The 20,641-nt window shown below is 36.7% G+C and overlaps 1 protein-coding gene across 1 annotated transcript in view; it reads left to right on the forward strand.

Moving 5' to 3' along the window:
- Positions 1 to 20,641, forward strand: part of Naaladl2 (N-acetylated alpha-linked acidic dipeptidase like 2) — an 890,024-nt gene that overhangs the window by 511,324 nt on the left and 358,059 nt on the right. Inside the window, exon 6 of the mRNA XM_032898601.1 lies at positions 13,356 to 13,499. Coding sequence (XP_032754492.1) covers positions 13,356 to 13,499 — 144 coding nt within the window. The remainder of the gene's footprint in view (positions 1 to 13,355; positions 13,500 to 20,641) is intronic.

A 20,641-nucleotide genomic window follows, 5' to 3' on the forward strand; every position in this document is an offset into this window, starting at 1 on the left:
TAAAATATGAGGAAGTGACTGAATTTGTGAGATGGGAGCACAAGAGAAATTTGAAGTGAGGAGAGTGGGTGGAAGAGATGCATACATTGTTAAAGTAAGAAATCCTCAAACAATCTGAGGTTTATAATAAAATATAAAAGTCGATAAATAACCCATTTGTAGTTGTGACAGCATCTTCTAGACCATGCTATTGGATAGTTCTACAGGTCCAATATTCTCAAAAATGTTTATATTTTATAACAACATGAGCAAACTGTCAGCAGACTCCTTGAAAACAAGCTGATTAGATTTTCTGTCTGCTCCTGTGTCTTTAGCTTTTAGCTCAAATATGAGAAGTTTTCAATAATAAAATGAAGGAATTCTCTGCCTTCTAAAATTTCAGTTAGAATGCATTGTTTAGTTTCAACACTGTAGTTCTTTTTTAAAAAAGTCCTAAATGAATTTCTGTTTGGAAGAGCAAAATGTCCATTCACTACATAACCTTCTACTGCTTGTTGTTTAACAAAACAATTCTCTCTCCTCTCTCTCTCTCTCTCTCTCTCTCCTCTCCCTCTCTCTCCTCTCCCTCTCTATCCCTCTCCTTCTCCCTTCCTCCCTATCTATCTATCTATCTATCTATCTATCTATCTATCTATCTATAATATATATATATATATATATATATATATATATATATATATTCAGAAAGACCAAATGCATTCAAAGAAGCAAAGAGATTGACAACAAATGTAATGGTATAAAATAAAACAAAATTGGGGGATACAGGAGGTACTCTCAATCAAACCTAATGGTCTGGGTAAGATCCCCAGAACACACATAATAAAATATTAAAACTGTCTATCACAAGTTGTCCTCATTCCCTTATATGCACACCATGTTATACTTTCTCATATATGCATTCTTTTGTTAATCACACACAGAGGACAGGGAATTGGTTTCCTCAAATTATGTGTCTCTAATGTGTGGCATCTTCAGCAGTAGGCTCTTATCTTCTTTATCTAGAAGGTACAAAGGGTAATGGTTAAAGATTATATTGTCTTGGCATGAATGGTATTAAAAAGGTTTGCAGTCTCTTCTTTTTATCCCTGTTGAAGTAGTGTATAGCTTTGCTCTGACATCTCATGCAATAGACTGGCAATAATAGGGCCTGTGGACCATGGTCTAGGAGTCCCAAATATGAGAGCCACAGCATCCCTTCTCACCCCATAATTTAATTGTCTTGGGTAGTTTGTTAGTAACTAAAAGTTGCTTACCATATACATTGTTATCTTTCTGCTCCAAAGACTCCTAGTTTATAGAAACTAGAAAAATAAATACTATATATTTCCTTTTCTATATACTATAAAAAATAAATAACTTCTCAACAATATTGTTAAATTTGTTGTTAAATTTAACATAATGTTCAATTTATAGTTTCAAAGAATATTTATATGGAGGAGTATGCAAAATTTTTGAGATATAGAGCTACATATTTATATAGATATTTTAATAATACAGATTAAAGAGTTATAATAGATATACAATAAGCAATAAAGTATTATGACACACACACATATCTCAGCATACTATAGAAGGAGAAGGTATATGCTAAATGGCATGGTCCTTATTCCAACTCTGCTCCGTTCAATACATCACTTCTACAATATTTCTGGAATTCATTTTCTTAGTACCACTTTGCCCAATCAAAGTCTTACAGAACTTAGTAATGACTTGATATTCTCCACACCTTGTACTGCCGTACAAAATTCCACCACAGTAAGGACACTATAAGACAAGATTTAGCCTATAATGTATATGCTGGCCTAATGGTATCCTATACTATGTCTCATGCCCTTTTTCCTCTTTAGTTTTTCTATTAGAGTTTATTTAATTATGCTGCTTTATTTACCTGCCATCTCTTCTCCTGTTGACTTATTTTTCTTATAATTTGAACTGTAAGTCTTTAAAAGATGAGATGACGAGTTTACCCTCCAAGACTCAGTGTGCATAACATTAGCTGAAATGCCCAACAGTGAGTATATGGAACCTGAAGAGGTCATCTAAAATAGGTAGACAAGGACTCCAGTAGAAGGATGGTGAGACTCAAAATTGTTCCTGTCTAAAAGTAATGCAGGGGCAAAAAAGGATCAGAGACTGAAGTAATGGACAACCAGTGACAGGCCCAGTGTGGTGGGTACCAAACCTTGACACTATTACTGATGCTATGTTGTGCTTGCAGACAGAAGCCTAGCTTGACTCTCCTCTGGGAAGTTCTCCCAGCAGTCAACTGAGACAGATGCAGATCCTCATAGTCACACATTGTACTGAGGTTCAGGACCCCCTCTGGAAGAGTTAGAGAACGATTCAAGTAATTTATGGAGATGACAATCCCATAAGAAGACCAACAGTGTCAATTAACATGTACTTCTAGGAGTTTCCAGAGACTAAGTTACCAACCTAAGATATGTAGGTTGGCTCGAGGACTCTGCATATATGTACCAGAAGAATGCCTTGTCTGGCCTCAGTGGGAGAAGATGGACCTAATCCTGAGACGTGATGTCTCAGGGAGGTAGGGAGCCGATATGGGGTACCCTTTCAGAGGCAAAGGGGAAAGAGGATGGGGTAAGAACTCTGCGAGGGGATGCTGGGAGGGGAACAACATTTGGGATGTAAATAACAAAAATAATTAAGAATAATAAAAGAAAAAATGTTGAAAGAAACATTTTTTCAATATGTAAATGCCATAAAATGACTGTTCTGCCCACTCATATAATCAGGCTCACGAAGTAATATATTCTCATTACAATCTGGTGTGAAACTTTTTATTACAAATTAATGGCTTCAAACTTCCACTGCTATAACAAATTAAGCAAGCAAAGTGCACTTTATTTTCTATCATTTAAAAAATGTGGAGCACACTTTTTCTATAAGCAGAAAATTTGCGAATCATCCTAGTGTTTATACCCTTCAAGTTTGAGATGAGTGGCTTCTCTGGGGAAAGCATCTATAGAGAATTGCTTTACTTTTGGTACATATAATGTGCAGATGGTCAATTATTCCAGTTATGAATCAAGAATGCTCCCTTTCAAGTAGAAAGCAAACTGAATAGTTTATCTACATGGTTTCATGGTTGTTTCTAAATGCTAATATTTTGGGAATGCTTTAGGGAATGAAATAGTCTTAGAATAAACAAATGATGAAAACAGATATTTTAGTATTGCATAAAGTAGAGAATAGCTCTCACATAGCCCGTTATCCCTCTGAAGTAGAAACAAGAAAACATCTGTCATTATAACAATAGCATCACTACTATTACACAACCCAAATTTTACATAAAGTGACAAATTTATAATTTATTCAGTGAGATATCATTTCTGTAACAAAAAGAAGTGTTTCTTCAGGAGAAACGATCAGATTTTTAAAAATTCTTTAAAGGAGACAGTGTTAATGAAAATACAAGACTTGCCTTTGTCTTGATGTGATTAAATCAATGTGTTTCAACACTCAGGATATCTGTTAAAATATGCATGAAAATATAATCTAATTCTATAAGTAATATTTATATTATAGGAGATACTATATGTCAAATGATGTACAATTAAAGATATATACTATGTCATATAATACATAAACTCTAGTTTCTTTCACAACTTGTTTTACAGGACATTTGTCAAAATTGTTACTACTCCAATAAACACATGGCCAGTCCTTGTCTTCTAAGTAACAGTTTTACACATATGTGGGCCTATTTTTTGACTGTACAGAATAGTTGTGATTTATATATTATCTTACTTAGGCCAGAAATAACTTTACTTTTCCAATACAAACCTTGCAACATAAAAGACATACTTAATCATCATAAAATTATCTCCTCCGTTGTAATTCTATTATATATATATATAAATATATATAAACTATGTAAATGAGCTAGTTGTAAAGGAAAAGCCTCAATAAATTCAAATTTATTATTTTTAATTTTTATTTGTGGGAGTCCTTTGCCTGCCTGTATATCTGTGTACTATGTACATGCAATGCCTCTGCGAGCCAAAAAAGGGCATCAGATGATGTGGAATTGGATGGTTCTGAGGCACTGTGTGGGTGCTGGGAAATCAAACCATGGTTCTTTGGAATATCAGCTAGTGCTATCAACCGCTGTTTCACCTCTCCAATTTCTTCAGTCGCTCTTATATGATTCTTCTTGTATCCATGCCCCTCCTCGGTTCAACATTAGGCATTGTCTTCTGCTACTTTCATCTTTTTATACTTTGGATATTTTCATTATTTTTTTAAAATAACTTTTTTTGAGAATTTCATACACGAATAACTGTATGAGAACTGTCATCCCTCTGCCCTCTTACTCCTTCATGCTCATTTCCTTCCGATCCAAGGTCTTTTTATTATTATTATTATTGTAACTGGTGTGTGTGTGTGTGTGTGTGTGTGTGTGTATGTGTGTGTGTTCATGTGTCTTCACATATATACAACATAATGATTCAATCTAGTATTATGTGTAAGTACATGTCCTAGGCTTCCCATGTGGGATTGCACAACCTTTATAAGAAAGCATTAATGAAATCAACAAGTTCTTCCTCTCTCAAGAGTCATTGACCACATCTATAGCTCTTCATCTCTGTAGAACATATGGAGTCTCCTTTGCACACATCTGAATTTCAAATTGTGATGTTAATATGCTTGTCTTGTAAATTCAATCATAATATTGAGATGCCATGGGTGCCCTAGCCCAGTGAAGACCAGGAATTATGTAGCAGCAGGTGTCCTGGTCATCTGGCTCTTATGGACTTTCAGTCCCTTTTCACTGATTTTCCTAAGTCTTAAGTGTAGGAGGTGCATAAAATAGAGTTGGACACTCCCAGTAACTTATCCTTGCATTTCACTAGTTGTGGATTTCTGTAATAATCTCCATGTGTTGCTTAAATAGTTGTCTTTGATGAGTGAGTGCTGCATGTTTCTCTGTCTATAAGGATAAATATTTAGACTACATTTGTAAATCATATTCATTATGAAAATGGCAGTACAGATTTTATTCAAGGGCCTGTGACTTTTGCAGCCACTGCTACCATGTTTAATATAACAGTAATTCATTAATATTGATTCACAAATGAGCTTGTTACTTATTAATCCCACAGAAACTATGGCTGATTTTAACAAGCTTTGATTGAGGTTGCACTCTGCAAAAGAAAGGATATCAGACATTGTGGGACAGCAACTGCATGGTCTTCTGGGACAATAGCCACACAACTACTTCTTTTACTTGATTACTTGCATATTTTTCACTAGGGTGAAGAGAGGAGCTAACAGTTTTCATCTTCATAGCCTCATTTTTAATATTTTTGTTGATGTTAAAATTATCTAATTGAGTTGTACATACTACACATCACCCTAAGCCAATTCCTCTGTGATGTGCCAGAAGTCGCATGCGTGATTTTGTCAGATAATAGATTTTGGATAGCAGGACTGGAAGTTCTCCACTTCTGACTGGTGCCTGTGTCATGTAGTAGTTGCTTGTCCAGTGGCTGTGAAGCAGAATGAAGAGAGGCATGCATAGATTGAATGGTAAAAAAAAAAAAAAAGAGCATGGATGAGAGGGATGGAGAGTGATGGGGGAAGGAGATACTAAGGGAGAGTTAGTGAAGCTTGACACAGATATCACTTAGTCCTCTCAACAGCAGAATCCTAGCTGTTAACCCACAGAGCTTTTGATTTAACCAGCACCTTTCTTTCCACAGACTTTCACAGTAACTCACTGTTGAGACTCCCAGACTCTGGTGTTTTTATTCAGATAATTAGCTTTTGTTGTTGTATACACTAATATCTAAGTCAGATTTAGTTCTCTTACACACTCACAAACAGACACACACACACACACACACACACACACACAGAGAGAGAGAGAGAGAGAGAGAGAGAGAGAGCGCAAACATCCATTGACACTTGTTCTCTTTATGCCTATAAACAGATGTAGTTAAACATTAACAGTTTGAAAAGGCACCGTACACTGCTATACTAAATATACACATTTAACTTCATTTCTCCCCATTTTGTCCTCCAGTCTTCAAACTAGACTGTCTGAAGTAATGGATCTTTTATTCAATAAGCTAGCAAACCAAAGACACTGGTAGTTTAGGAAAAGCCGTTTGTATAAGTTAATCACTTTTAAAAAGATTTATTTTTGTTACCAATTTATGATTGTGTGTATATGTGTATGTGCAAATGTTGAGGCAGGTGCACACAAAGCCCAAAAAGAAAGTACACATTTCCCAAGAGCATGTGACTGGTGATTAGGAACTGTCCTATGCTAGTGCTGGGAACTGAATTCGAGTCCTCTGAAAAAGCAGAATATAATCTTAACTGCTGAACCATCCTGCCAGTCCTAAAATGATATCATCATAGTGAAATTGTTTACTTGCTACATTCCATCTAGTGAGTCAAGACAGAGTTAAACTTAGGGTCTTGTTCTAAGTTTGAGGTTCAAATCCTCATTTTATATGAATGAGACATATGTCTGAAGTAGAATAACTAATAAAGGGAATCTATTTTCCTCTTTATAATACAATATGAACAGAAAGCAAAGATAGAGTTAACCATTGGCTTAAATAAGGCTGGTGCCAGTGGATATTGAGAATAAACAGTAAACTGGAGAGGACACAGAGGCTGATCCCAGTGCTTCGCCACATATTTTCTTACCTGATACCCTCTGTATCCTTGCATATAGCCCACCTACTTTTGTAACATGTCTAAAGGATTTTTATAGTTCAGAAGTGTGCTTTAAAATATAACAGAATGAAATAGTAGTTGCATTTATTTGTATTAAAAGAACTCTCAATGTATAAGAAAATGAAACTGTTAGTTCTTCTATAAGCTAGGTTTTTAAAACATGGCTTGTGAGTATATTTGAATCATAGTGTCCCACAAAGCCCTGCTTTTAATCTCTGTTCTCAGAAGTGAACTGTTTGTCAGATCTCCATTAAGGTGAAAGTGAAAATTAATGAACCAATTACTTGGGATATTTCAAAACTAATGCAGATCTATTAGTCATGCAGCACAAAAACTATCAAAGCTTTAGGAATGTTCAGTTTGGGAGTAAGGTTTGCTGTTATTTAACTTTTAAATCCATTGTTCCATATGCTTAATAGAGCATCTCAGAGTAAGATTGAGAGGAGGGTATTGATTTTTTATTAGGTGATAAATATATTTAAATATGATTTATTTATTGAAATGATTTCACCTACCAAAGATATTTTAGACCAGGATTAATCATGAGTTGATGGGAAGAAATGGGCTTTTGAAATACTTTTATTGTGTCTGCTGGGGAGGTGATAGTTGGCTGGAAATTAAGCTTAATCAAAGTGAGCTAGGCATCAAATCATTTCTTTCTTTGTGTGCCTGCTCTATTGGTGGGCACTCAGAAATCCACAAAGAGGTTATTTTTCAAACAGTTGTTGACTGAAATGTCATTCTCCAAGTCTTGATCCCCTGACAATACATAAGGTAAATGTGTCATGATTTTGTCACTCATTTATTTATTTAGTTTATATCCTGATCTCAGTCTCCCTGTATTTCTAGTCCCCTCCCCTTTACACAGCCTTGATTCCTATCTCTCCTCTCCTTCACCTCTGAGAAGGGGAAAGATCCCCCTCAGCATCACCCTACCTAGGCACCTCAAGTCACTGCAGAACTAGGTACATCCTATACCACTAAGGCTAGACAAGACAGTCCAGTTAGAGGAACAGAATCCACAGGTAGGCAACAGAGTCAGGGTAGTAAACCCTTTGCCAACTGTTGGTGAACATACATGAAGACCAAGCTACCCATTTGCTACATATGTGCAGGGGGCCTAGGGCCAGCACTTGGATGCTATTTGGTGTATGGTTCAGTCTCTGGGATTACCCAAGGGTCCAGGTTAATTGATTCTCTTGGTCTTCCTATGGCGTCCCTATCCCCTCTGGGTTCCTCAATCCTTCTTCCAACTCTTTCACAGACATTCCTGAGCTCTATCTAGTGTTTAGCTATGGGTCTCTGCTTCTCTTTCTTTCAGCTACTGGGTTGAGCCTCTCAGTGTCTAGGCTCCTGTCTGCAAGCATAACAAAATATCATCATATTGTCAGGGATTGCTCATGAGATAGATCTCAAGTTTGTCCAGTCATTGGTTGGCTATTCTCTCACTCTCTGAGGCGTCTTTGTTCCTGCACTTCTTGTAAGGAAGGCAAATTTTGGGTTGAAGGTGTTATGGGTGCGTTGGTGTTCTTATTCCTCCACTATGAGTGCTGCCTGGTTACAAGAGGTGACTACCTCAGGCCCCATATCAAACACTGATAGGATTTTCAGATAGAGTCACCCTCCCAATATCTCTGTAGCCTTCCCTATCCCAGGTCTCCGGCACAACATAGAGATGCACTCCCCTGCAATTTTACATTTACTCTCTTAGCACTCTTTCCCTATACTGATCTCCACCTGTTTTTTACCCCTCCATTATCATTCTCACTCAGTTCCCTCTGTCCATTCATCTCCAATGACTATTGTATTTACCCTTCTGAGTGAGATTCAAGAATGTTTGCTTGGATCCTCCTTGTTATTTGGCCTCTTTGGGTCTCTGGATTTTAGCCTGGTTATTCTGTACTGTATGGCTAGTACCTTATAGGTGAGTACGTACAGTAATATCTTTATGAGTCTGGGTTATTTCACTCAGGATAATATTTTTCTAATGCCATCCACTTTTCTACAAATGTCATGGTGTCCTTGTTTTTATGAGTTAATTATTCTATTGTGTAAATGAACTACATTTTCTTTACCCATTCTTTGGTTGAGGGATATCTGGGTTGTTTCCAGTTTCTTGTTATTACAAATAAGGCTACTGTGAAGAGAAAGGAGAGCATCTTTGATAAATGGTACTGGAATAACTGGATATCTACATATAAACAAATACAAATAGATCCGTATGAATCACCCTATATAAAGCTCAAGTGCAAAGGGATCAAGACCTCAACATATAGCCAGATACACTAAATCTAATAGAAGAGAAAGAGGGCTTGAAATCATTGGTACAGGGGACAACTTCCTGAGCTGAACACCAATAATTCAGTCACTAAGATACACAATTAATGAGTGGTACCTCATGAAACTAAAAAGCTTCTGTAAGGCAAAGGACACTGTAGATAGGACAAAATGGCAGAGAGCTATTGTGCAAAATGTATAAAGAGCTCAGGAAGATAGACACCAACAATCCAATTTAAAAATGAGGTACAGAGTTAAACAGGGAATTCCCAACAGAGGAATCTCTTATGGCTGAGAAGCACCTGAGGAAATATTCAACATCCTTAGTCATTAGGGAAGTGCAAGTCAAAATGACTCTGAGATTCTATCTTATACCCATTAGGATGGCTGAGATAAAAAACTCCAATGACAGCACATGCTGGCAATGATGTCGAGCAAACGGACACTTCTTCATTGCTAGTGGGAGTACAAGCTTGTACAACCACTCTGGAAATCAATTTGACTGTTTCTTAGAAAATTGGGAATAGTTCTACATTATAACATAACTATATTGCTCCTGGGCATATACCCAAAAGATGCTCTGCCATACCACAAGGACATTTGCTCTAATGTATTCATGTGTCAGATTTTAACAGAAAAAGGGAACTCATTTTACTAAGTGATTATATTAACTCAAAATGAAAAGAGATCATTATAGTGAAGCGATAGAGCTGGGATAGTCATCAGTGGAAACTTTCTGTAGGACATGTGTTGGACTTTGTAGAAAGTGAGAACCTTAGACATGTGTGACCATCTCATGTGTGTAATTATTGGCTTCAGTCATTTTACAACAAATCTAGGTTACAGAGTACACAGAGAGACAACTAGATGTTAGTAGAGGATGTGTGAATATTGACAACCCAATGTTTAAGATTATTTTCCATGGTAGGCAAGAAATCCTACATAATCCTGTGAAGTTTTATGTCTACTGGAAATATACAAACTTCCAACATCTATGACAATTTGGAAATTTCACATTTCACATGATCAGATTGTCAGGGGCTATAAGAGAACATTTGCCTTATAAAGGGGTGACATAGAATCCCAGAATAAACGATGAGGTAGAGATGTTTGTGATCTGGAGTGTTGGACCCCGGGTCTTTCTGACTGGACAGCTTTCCCTACTTGGAAAGTGACAGGTCAATAAGACACATTGTCTCAAAAACCAAAGTAGATATAACAGGGAAATAAAGAAAGAGGAGAAAGGGAGAATATGCAGAATGTGTTATGTACAAATATGAAGTCCTCAAAAGACAAATTGGAAAAAGTGAAAAAAAAAAACTTTGGTAGGTAAATTAAAATAATCCCATAAGAGCATACGCAAGAATGTCAACACAGTGTTTTTTAAAGTAAAAGTAAAAATTAAATGAGGAATTAGAAACCAGGAGGATAAGGGGTACAAAAGAATTTCAATTGCTGTTTTTAATTCGTCAGGATAATATGTATAACTTTCCAAACTAAATTATCATTGTGTTAAAGACACTGTCCCACACGTAATGGAAGCACCTCAGACCACAAATGAGTGATAATGCACACTTGGTAAGCCATGAAGGACTGGCTTTTTCAAAACGGCCCACTAATCACTCAAGTTTGGTCTGTTTGGAAACAAGAACTGTGTTGGCTCAAGGTACCGGCTGGAGCAGAAGAGGACCCAGGGCTGGCCATGAGTGACTGAACGCAATCTTGTGCAGCTAGAATATCAACAACATTTTGACCCAACAAGCTACATGACCCCTAGCATCATGCCTGTGTGCGCTGCATGTGCTGGCTAACAAACATATAACCTATGCAGTCTCAGAATGTCCTTCTGAAACGCTCCACACTTGAATTATACTTTGCCATGGACCTATCAGTATCCTTTCTGCTTTCCTGCCTAGCAACCATACATTGTCAGTTTACTCTGGGCTTTACAAATTATACAAATTATCCTGTTCTTTCTCATGATATGGTAGGGAGCAGTGAACTACACTGTGGTCAAAATTCAGTCACCTGTAGATGTAAAGGAGTTACTGAGACCCAAACCTGGCCTTGTGCTTCTCCAACAAAACTGATTTTCACTTTAAGTCTTTATTATTGTTTTTTCAAAGCCATGGATTCCAAGAAAGCCACAGCCCTAAGCTAAAAAAATTTCTTTCTTTTTTGTTTTTGTTTTTGTTTTTGTTTTTTGTTTTTTATGATATGGTGGTTCTCCAGATGATAAATTAAAGAAGCTGTTCACAAACATAATTTATTTTCATGTATAATCTGTCTCCTGGAACCTGGTTACCAGGATCATTGAAGTTGTCACCCCCTGCAGACAAATTAAATTAAATTCCAAGCCAACCTCCAAGGATCATTTCCCTAATAAAATTTCTGAAAATTGTGGTAATGCATTCTAAAATGTAACTGTCAGCATTCAACTGTGAATTTCCTTTTCTGAGTCAATAAAATAGTTTTCTCAAGGATTTTCATGTTTGCTTGAGCACATTTGGTGTATTGTTTCCCCCACTTTTCTCCAAGTTTTACGTGCACTGTCATGAATATTTTGTCTTACCAATTTCGTTTGGTTTGCATTTTATTAACATTATAGATAAATTCAGTCCATTACTTACTCAAAGGTTCAAAGAGAATTTATTTCCTAGAGTTATCTTTTTCAGCCATCTTCTGTGTCTCCTTCTCCTCTTGATTTCTCCCAAGTGCACAATAAATGGGTTTATCATCTTAAAGTGTATCCTGTATTTTAGAGTTTCCTTCTTACTTCTCTATATGTGGTTAAGGTACCTCGCATTTATTATTCAATGTTTGTGTACATGTGAAGGTGCATATGGGAGGTGAGCTTGTACATGGGTGTGTGTTTGTGTGTGTATGTTTTGTGTGTGTGAATATGTGGGGGTTATTTGGTGTGTGTGTGTGTGTGTGTGTGTGTGTGTGTGTGTGTGTGTGTGTGTGTGTGTGTGTGTGTATGTCTGTTGGTGACCTCTAAGTTATGAATCAGACTAGGCTGTCTAGCCAGTGAGCACCAGAAATTCTCCTGTGATTGCAAACATATGTCACAGCTTCTGCCTCCTCACCCATACAGCATCAGGAGCATTCTGGGGAACAAACTCACATCCTTGCGCATTTACAAAGCTTGTATTTCCTGTTGTGAGCCATCTTTCCAGCACTGTATTTCAGCTTTGTTCATTATACTGACGATTCATCTCGTGTCACAGGGATATACCTCCGTGCTTCATGTATATCATTCCACGTGCTTCTCATTTTCTCCTTTCCCCACAAACACAATTTTCTTGATTATGCCCCTTCTAGGCATCCTGCACTATTATTTTTTTTCTCACAACTTTGGTCCCATTAAAGCTAATCACTGTCTTACTTCAGAAAATACATATGTTCCTGTATGTCTGGGAAAATTTTTAAACCCTATCTCTTATCATGCTGTAATTTCTCCTGGAGTCCTTAGCTCACATCTGGCCTGTGTCCCCATTCATTCTGTCTTTTTGGAGTTTCTTCTCAACCTCGAGAACTCGTCTCACAGATTCACTCCTCTCTACAGATGCCTTTGGCCGAGGGCTCATTGTCAAGAATGGCAAAATTAAGTTAATTTTAGTTTTGGATGTGGGTAAGAGTCATCAAATATGGGAAGAAATGGAGACGAGCTCTTAGACAAGATGTTTTTACCAGTGGCTGCATGATTTTCCTTAACTTTAAAAGATATTTTCTACTGGTTTCTTTATATCTGCTTTTAACCAATGCTCTATTGTCTGATGGCAGCGGGCACAGAGTTATTCACGTGGATTCTCAGCAGCCCTTACAGTGTCCCATCATTACCTAAAGCATCCCTCTCATCAATTCCCGCTGGCATGAAGAATAGCCAGGCATACACATTGTGTGTGCAAGGAACAGAGGCACTTTATAGGCTGCCCTTTCTTCATCTTGTGGAAGGTAGCAGGAGCTGCCAGTTCATGGACCTTCTGAATGCTATGGCTCAAGACTCATTGCTTTTCAGTCTCACCACAGCTCCTCAGCCAGTCTTGAGATCCACTATGTTAGCTACTGTGTAATTGTTCCAGTTTCTATAATCCATTCACTCTCAGCTGTTTGGATCTTGTGCACTTCTGTGTCTCCATTCCTTTTTGTTACCTTATTGAGTCATATTCATAGAATTGGTGGCAAGCATATGTGCATGTTGTTAATGAAGGGACAGAATATTAGTCAGACTAAATTTTATAGTGTTTCACAGAGTATAATGGAGGAGTGAGGGAACATCGTCCACTTGATTGGAAAGAATTATCTGTGATTGCTTTCAGTTTGTTTGGTAATTATTCAGTTCTTTTCTCCTTTGAATACAGATGAAAGCTTTAGACAAAGCCGACCAAACCTCACCTCCCTGTTAGTGCAGCCCATCTCGGCATCCCTCGCTACAGTGCTCGTCTCTTCGCCAAAACTGAGAATGGATAAAGATGTCTGCCGCCCTCTAGAACTTCCGCATAATGGTAAGGCAACTTGTGCTTTGACACATTTGGTGATCAGGTCTTTTCAAACCGTGCCTGGAAAGTCATGCTGGTAACCTGGCATGTCTAGAACTTCCACATAATAATGATGTCTACAGCTCTACCAGCCTCTCGAACTTACACAGAATGATCCCTTCAGACCTCTAAAATTACACTTAATAATGATGCCTGTAGCCCTCTAGAACTTATGCAAAATAGTAAAGTAACTTGTGCTTCAACACATCTGGAGACTACTTTAAGTACTTTGGTTATTAAAAAAATCTCTTAAATTAAAAGGTCAAGAATTATTCATTTCAAAACTACTGATTTTTGGTAAAATGGGGCAATTTGTGTCATTCTCTGGCTCTGAATTGTAATTATTATTAAAACCTAAGGGACTGATGGGGCTGAGATATTTTCTTTCTAGGGGAAAGGGGGGAGTTTGACTTGCTTCAAAGAAAAGGAGCTTCACAAAGAAAGCATTTTGTACATGCTTGGCATGGCTTCACAGGTTCAGCTCTGGCAGGCTTACTGCCGGGATAGCAGCAGTGCTAGGCAGTCTCACTGACTACCAAGATTCAGTGGAGAGCAATAGCTATCTGAGGTATGAAGTCTTTTAGTATAAAGCATTAAGGTGTAATTCCTGCAATTGACTAAAAAAATCCCTCTGTCTACACGCACCATTGCCCAGGAGATGCTTCTTGTTCGGTGGTGCTCTTTGTCAGGCCTTCTTGGACTTTGTAGGATAAAACTGAAGCAGCTAAGCTACCTGTGGTGGGATGAAAGTCCTAGGCTGCAGCTTTTTCTCTGCCTGCAGCTTCAGCATTAAAGTTCTGAAGAAGAGATTGTCTTTACATATTGTTAAAAGTGTCTCTAGCTGCTGTGAACTAACGCTTCAGTTCTTTGTGGGCTTTGTGTGTGTGTCCAGATCTAGGGCTCTACTAGCAGTGATTTTTATCTTCTGTCTTCCTCTTAACTACAAATGTATTAAAATATTTTGACAATTTGTTTTCTAAGTCAAGATTGCTGGATGTTAGAGACAGATACAACAGATACACTCTTCTCTCTCTCTCTCACTCTCTCTCTCTCTCTCTCTCTGTGTGTGTGTGTGTGTGTGTGTGTGTTGTTGTTGTTGTTGTTTGTCTGCATATGGGTGCACGTGTCAGAGCATATGTGTAGATAAAATAGGAGTCAGTTTACTCCGTCCAGCATTCAGCAACTGAGTACTAGGATCAAAGTCAACTTATCATCAAAGTCAGGCTTGGTGCCAGGAGCATTTCAGTGGTGAGTCATATCTGCTGCTCTGGATTTATAATTCTAGGAGGAGTGGAGCCATTTCTGCATTTCAGTACCTGTCCACCTCTTAGGGATCCGAAATTTTCTGGGATGGCACTGTCATCACTCAGGTCACCTCTGCACTAAATAGTCTGTACTGACATCTACAGAAACACAGACAAGTCTCTCTTTCTCTCTCTCTCTCTCTCTCTCTCTCTCTCTCTCTCTCTCTCTCTCTCTCACACACACACACACACACACACACATACACACACACACACATTTGTGAGACACAAAGATGGATATAATCTCCAGTGTTTCTGTATCCCACAAACTTTTGCATGTGTCAGTGATCCTCTTCTTATAATACAGCTGTGTATCTATTAGTTGGGAGTTAAATGTCTTCACATTATGAAACAGTGTTCTCTAGCTATACCTCAAACATAAAGTTATATACAACATGTATGAAGCCTGGAAGGAAAGTTGAGAGTTGAAACTTTACAACTCCATTGTCAAAGTAGGAACAAGAAAGATTTGCTAAAGTATTATGACATGTGAAGTTTTTCTCATGTATATAGTAATTACATTATTTTTGTGATTTAGAAAAATCAAATGCACTTAAACTTAGAGAAGAGTTTTGTTTTTGTGAAGCTTTCAGTTTTCAGAAAGCAGATTGTTATATTTATATTTTTCAGATAATAAATGAGCATCCCAATTGTTTGTGTGCTTGAAATGAAATTATTCTTAAACAGAGGGTAATGACACTTTACATCAACATTCTGCATAGAAATATGATTCACCAAAGATAATTAACTTTTAAGTGTGTAATACATACTTAAAAACTGCATTTATGGTGATGTATGTGCACAGACATAACATAAAAATAACAAGAAGGTTCTTTACTTTGAAGGAGGGCAGCACCTCTAGTTTACAAATTGAAAATAATCTACAGCACATCACAATTTAACGTTGCTCTTTTATTGAATCTCCTAAGCATAGTGTTGAAGGACGGGTACAAAATCTTAATTATTAAAATTTATGAAATAGGAACTGCATATGCAATTTTGATTTTACATATTTTCCTTGAAATGCACAATGATTAACAATTCTCTAAAAACCTAAACAACATACCTGATTTTCTCTAAAATGTGCTTTGTAGACATCTTTGCCTTTCATATCTTTACCTTGGTAAAAATTTGAAATCAGGTATGTTAAGTAGATTTGAGGGTTCTATAAATTTTATAAGTGATTTCTAATTGTCTCTAAACTATTGTTCTACTTCGTCTATCAAAAGCTATCCAAATATAGTAAAACCAAAATTCACTTTATAAATTTTATTTTAACAATGAAACCTTTTAACACTAGAAGAAAATGGGGGATAAACAATAAAACAGAACAAAACAAACAAAACAGAACAAAAAACAAAATCAAACAAAAACCACACATACTCTGGACTCTCTGCTTCACCACTAGGACAGTGAGAATATAGAGTACTGGCTAATGGAGCTACCATTAGTAGAGTTAGTTCTACAATGGAGAAAGATAGAGATGCAGACAGCGTTGAAGGTTAAGGGTAAGAGACAGAGATAGTTGAAGGGATTCTCATCCACTAAGGGAAGCAGTCATATAGGATGCTAAATCCATTCAGGTGGCCATAAATAAAAGTCAATATATTTCCTTTTAATTGTGAAAAAATGCATTTGACTTTCAATTACAACCAAAAGCTATCTAAGTGGTATAGATGGTATAACTTTGATGAAGGAATGAAATGCCACCGCTAATCATCAAGGGTCAGGATACAATCAGAAGAGAGGAGGGTATTTTATGGCGTTTCCTTTGGAAGTAAACCAAAAGAGTCAGAGGAACTTCATTTGCCTCAAGAGAGACAGATAGTTTGTAATGAACAAACCATTGGATATTCTGGATTTCCTTTCTTGGTCTGTCTTTGGAGAACTTATCTACTAATAGACAGACCAACATGCCTCCTTACATTTGTAACATATAAATTATCAAGTTTTTATAACATATAAGTTACTAAGTCTACTTACATTCTTTTGCTACATTTTTTACAGGAGAAAAATTACAAATGTATTTTGCAATAGGGTTTCTGTGCTAGTCATTTTCTAATACTGTAATATAAATATGTAGAATGAAATAAGATTGCTTGATTTTGGCTAACAGTGATAGAGTCTTAGTTCATGGTCAGTTTGCTGTTCTACTTTATATCAGTAAGAGGAATCATTGTGGAATCTATCAGGAGAGGTTTCTTATAAAACCTTCTTATAAAAGAAGAATGAGAGAGACGGTGAGGGAGGGAGTCCTTTTTTCTCCTCCAAGGATGATCTGCAGCAGACACACTTGCTGTCACAAAGCTCACTTCCCCCTACAAGTGCTGTTGTCTTCCAAAAACATCACATTCCAGAGATCAAGCCCTGCATATACAGACCATTGGAAGCTCTTATCCAGACTTTAGTTTTATGAATTATACTCACCTATATGAAAGAATCTATCTAGAAAAACATGGGCATCATTTTAATTTGCATACACAACTATATATCTGTGTACACAGCATATATCTGTATAAAATTAGTATGTTATATCATATGAGTAGAGAGATGTCTGGTTCAAAATGAAGGCTAGATGTTAGAAATTGTTATACTCCTTAGTAGTGACACCTGTTTTTTGAAATTTTGAAGCAGCTCAGTGAACCTAGGAGTCTGGGCTGGAAGCTAAGAACCGAGTAAGCTGTGGAACTAAAGATCAGCATTCATGAGTTGCCAGTCTGAAGTCCTCGATAAAAGGGAAAAGAGCTTCAGAATTTCCTTTGAAGGACTGTTCGTGAAGGATCTAAAATAGAGAACACAGGTGTGAGACCTATTGTCCAAAGTCCATAGACAGTAGAGTCAGACCTGTTTCCTGGGGAGTGAAGGTAGGGATTACCCAGGGTGACAGTACTGTCACTTGTCTTGAACTTCCCACGTTTCCAGTGTTCTATTTCATCCGTTAGCTATTAGAAATGATTCATCATCATATTTGTTTGTTAAACCCCAAAAGACAATCTGAGATGCACGCTTTGAAGCAAAATCATTTTCACCTATACTATCCAATATTTTAGTGTGATTTTTTTGTCAGTTTTGTAGCTTTCTTACATTCTTATCTTATTGTTTTTAAGGTTTCCTCTACTCTTGACAAATTACAGAACCTCCAACTAAACTTTGGGGCTTATACATGTGATAAAATCTTATACAACATATGCCATCAATTTTGATGATGTTTTCCACAATGGACAGATGTTGTAATTTACAAAGTTATAACCTACTAGAAATTCCTTGCTGTTTCTCTGTTTTTATATTCTGCTATACTATAGCATTTTTGATTATTGTTCTTTTCACAGATGCTCAGCTATGTCTTGTATGTTGCGTGCCTAAGCTGTTATGTCCCACAGCTTCTTATCCTCAAGACGCTGTGCCAACACACAGTCTTCCATGACAAGATAGTGAGGTTGTTCTCGGGTTGAATCATCTCTCCTAATCCTCTAATCAGGTTTTACTATGTCCTTGCTACTAGACATTAAGGCATGAAATCTCTCTGGCCAGGATGAATAAAGTAAACATTGTTTATTCTTTCTTTCTACATTTTAACTTTTTCAAGTTTCTCTTGTAGCCCTAGGTTCTAATCTTTGCCAAAAAAAAAAAAAAAAAAAAAAAAAACAGTGTAAGTTTAATTTGTTTATTTCATTGGTGGGTCAATTTTTTACCTTATATGTTTTGAGTTCACTTCTTATCTGTTTATGGTCCAAAGAGACTTATTACTCTTTAGGAGACCCACTCACAGAATAAATTAATATTCTTTTTGCCTAGCAACATATACCTTCAATTGTGTTTAGTCTGAAAATCATTTAGCCTAAATTTACTAATTGCTTTGCTTATTTTTTGGTATTTGGGTAACTTTATGCTATACCAGTGTTTGCATTTTGCTTTTAATTTTTCTATGTCTTAATGTTTGCTTGAATATGTCTCAGTAACAATAATTGTTGTTGAAAATATTTTATCTCAATCCAGATTTTCTACCCTATCTTTGATCATTTAGATTCCTGATAAAAAACATGCAACCTTTATATTTTCAATAAGCTTTAATCACCACAAGAGTTGGGCAGATATCTATCTTCTATGCTATTATGTCTATAATAATCCCATTATATAATTTGCCAAGTGTCATGTGAATTGCTTTTAACTCCAGTTAGCCAACCCACACGGTCATTATTTTAAGATTCGTACCCTATAGCAGCATCTTTTTCTCTCTACTTTCTTTCTTCTACCTTGTAGTTCTCCTCTGACTCCAAGCCCAGGAATCCTGAACCCCACCTATTTCTCTTTTGCCCAGTTATTACCTGTCAACTTTTTTCTTCACCAATCAGGAATAACTTGGGGTGGGGGACAAAGTCACATAGCATCATTGCATGAGGTCTCTGAGGGCACCCAGTATTTGGCATAGCAAAAGATCTGACTTCGGTAAATAATTTACATTTCAAATGTAGTGTTTTATACTTAAACTGGAGCATTTGTCTCAACACATTTAATATAATTTCTATGTTCTTAGGTTTCTGCATCTAATGTGTTATGTTTATCTAGAACATATGTTTTTTATTTTTATATTTAAATTTCATATCATTACATTTTTCTTGAGTATGTAAGAAGTTATCAATATCTGTGTTCTTTTGGAGTTGCTGGAGTAAATTCTCCCTAGGAATCCATTGTATCTCTTTCTACTTCATGAGAACTTTCTTTATTCTCCTTAATACAGCTAAGTAAGGCAGCCCATTGTATTACCTGCTTCATAGAATAGTCACTGTTTTCTTTCATTAAACTGAGACATTTATTGGGGGGAAAGGAGATTTTTCTTTAATTGCAGTAACCATCCTTTTGCATAATCAATTTGCAGTTTGCCAAGAAGAAGTAAGTTTCACAGTCAGTATACAAATGGAAACTATAGTGGGGTGGAGGCCACCTGATAACAGTAGAACGTCAGTCTTTAGAGATGACCGGTCTGCAGTGCCCATACTTCTCTTTTGCCCTTTGACCTCATAGGGCTATTGGGAAAGTGTCCCAGATTCATCAAATTCCATTACCTTCTAAACGGATTCATAATTAATTTGTCTTCACATTCCAACTTTAATTTTGACCCAATAATGGCTTAATGTTTGCTGTTTCTCTCATATTAATATCAAAAGTTACTTGACATTGTAAATCATTTTTACTGGGAAATTTAGTCCAGTATACCAGGCTACCACATTGCTGGCAAAGGAAAGCATCACCGCTCTGTGTCTGCACATCTTAGCAACAAAACCAAATGAGTTGGTGTTTATACAATGATTAATTGACTTACAATATGAAGTTATATTATAAAAGTAAATAATATACTAAAAATGAACACTATATGGCCATGTAGTCAGAAGACCATGTAGAAGATGTAGCACAAATCTAAACAGAAAAGGTACATCATTGCTGCTACCACTTACCTAGCCTAGTAATTACTGCTATCTCTAAATCCAAACCGCTATGAAATGTGATGACAGTTACAGGGATCATCAACACTGAGCTTCTAAGAGATGAGCTTTGTCCTTTGGTTAAGCAATCTACTCTTTGACAGTGAGAAATCATTCAAGGAGAGTGATGTAATGTTAATCCTCTGATATTTCAAATCCACAGCCTATGATCATTGCTGAAACTTTCGTTACATCTACTCTGCCTAAACCCAACATTGTAAGAGCCAGACGATGTGCTTCACAAGAGCCATTCTCCTGGGGTACTGGCCTGAAAAAAGTATAAATAATAGATTTTGATAGACAAATGGGAACTGTGTAGATCAGG

Source organism: Rattus rattus, chromosome 3 (assembly GCF_011064425.1).
Source record: "Rattus rattus isolate New Zealand chromosome 3, Rrattus_CSIRO_v1, whole genome shotgun sequence".
NCBI classification, from domain to species: Eukaryota; Metazoa; Chordata; class Mammalia; order Rodentia; family Muridae; genus Rattus; species Rattus rattus.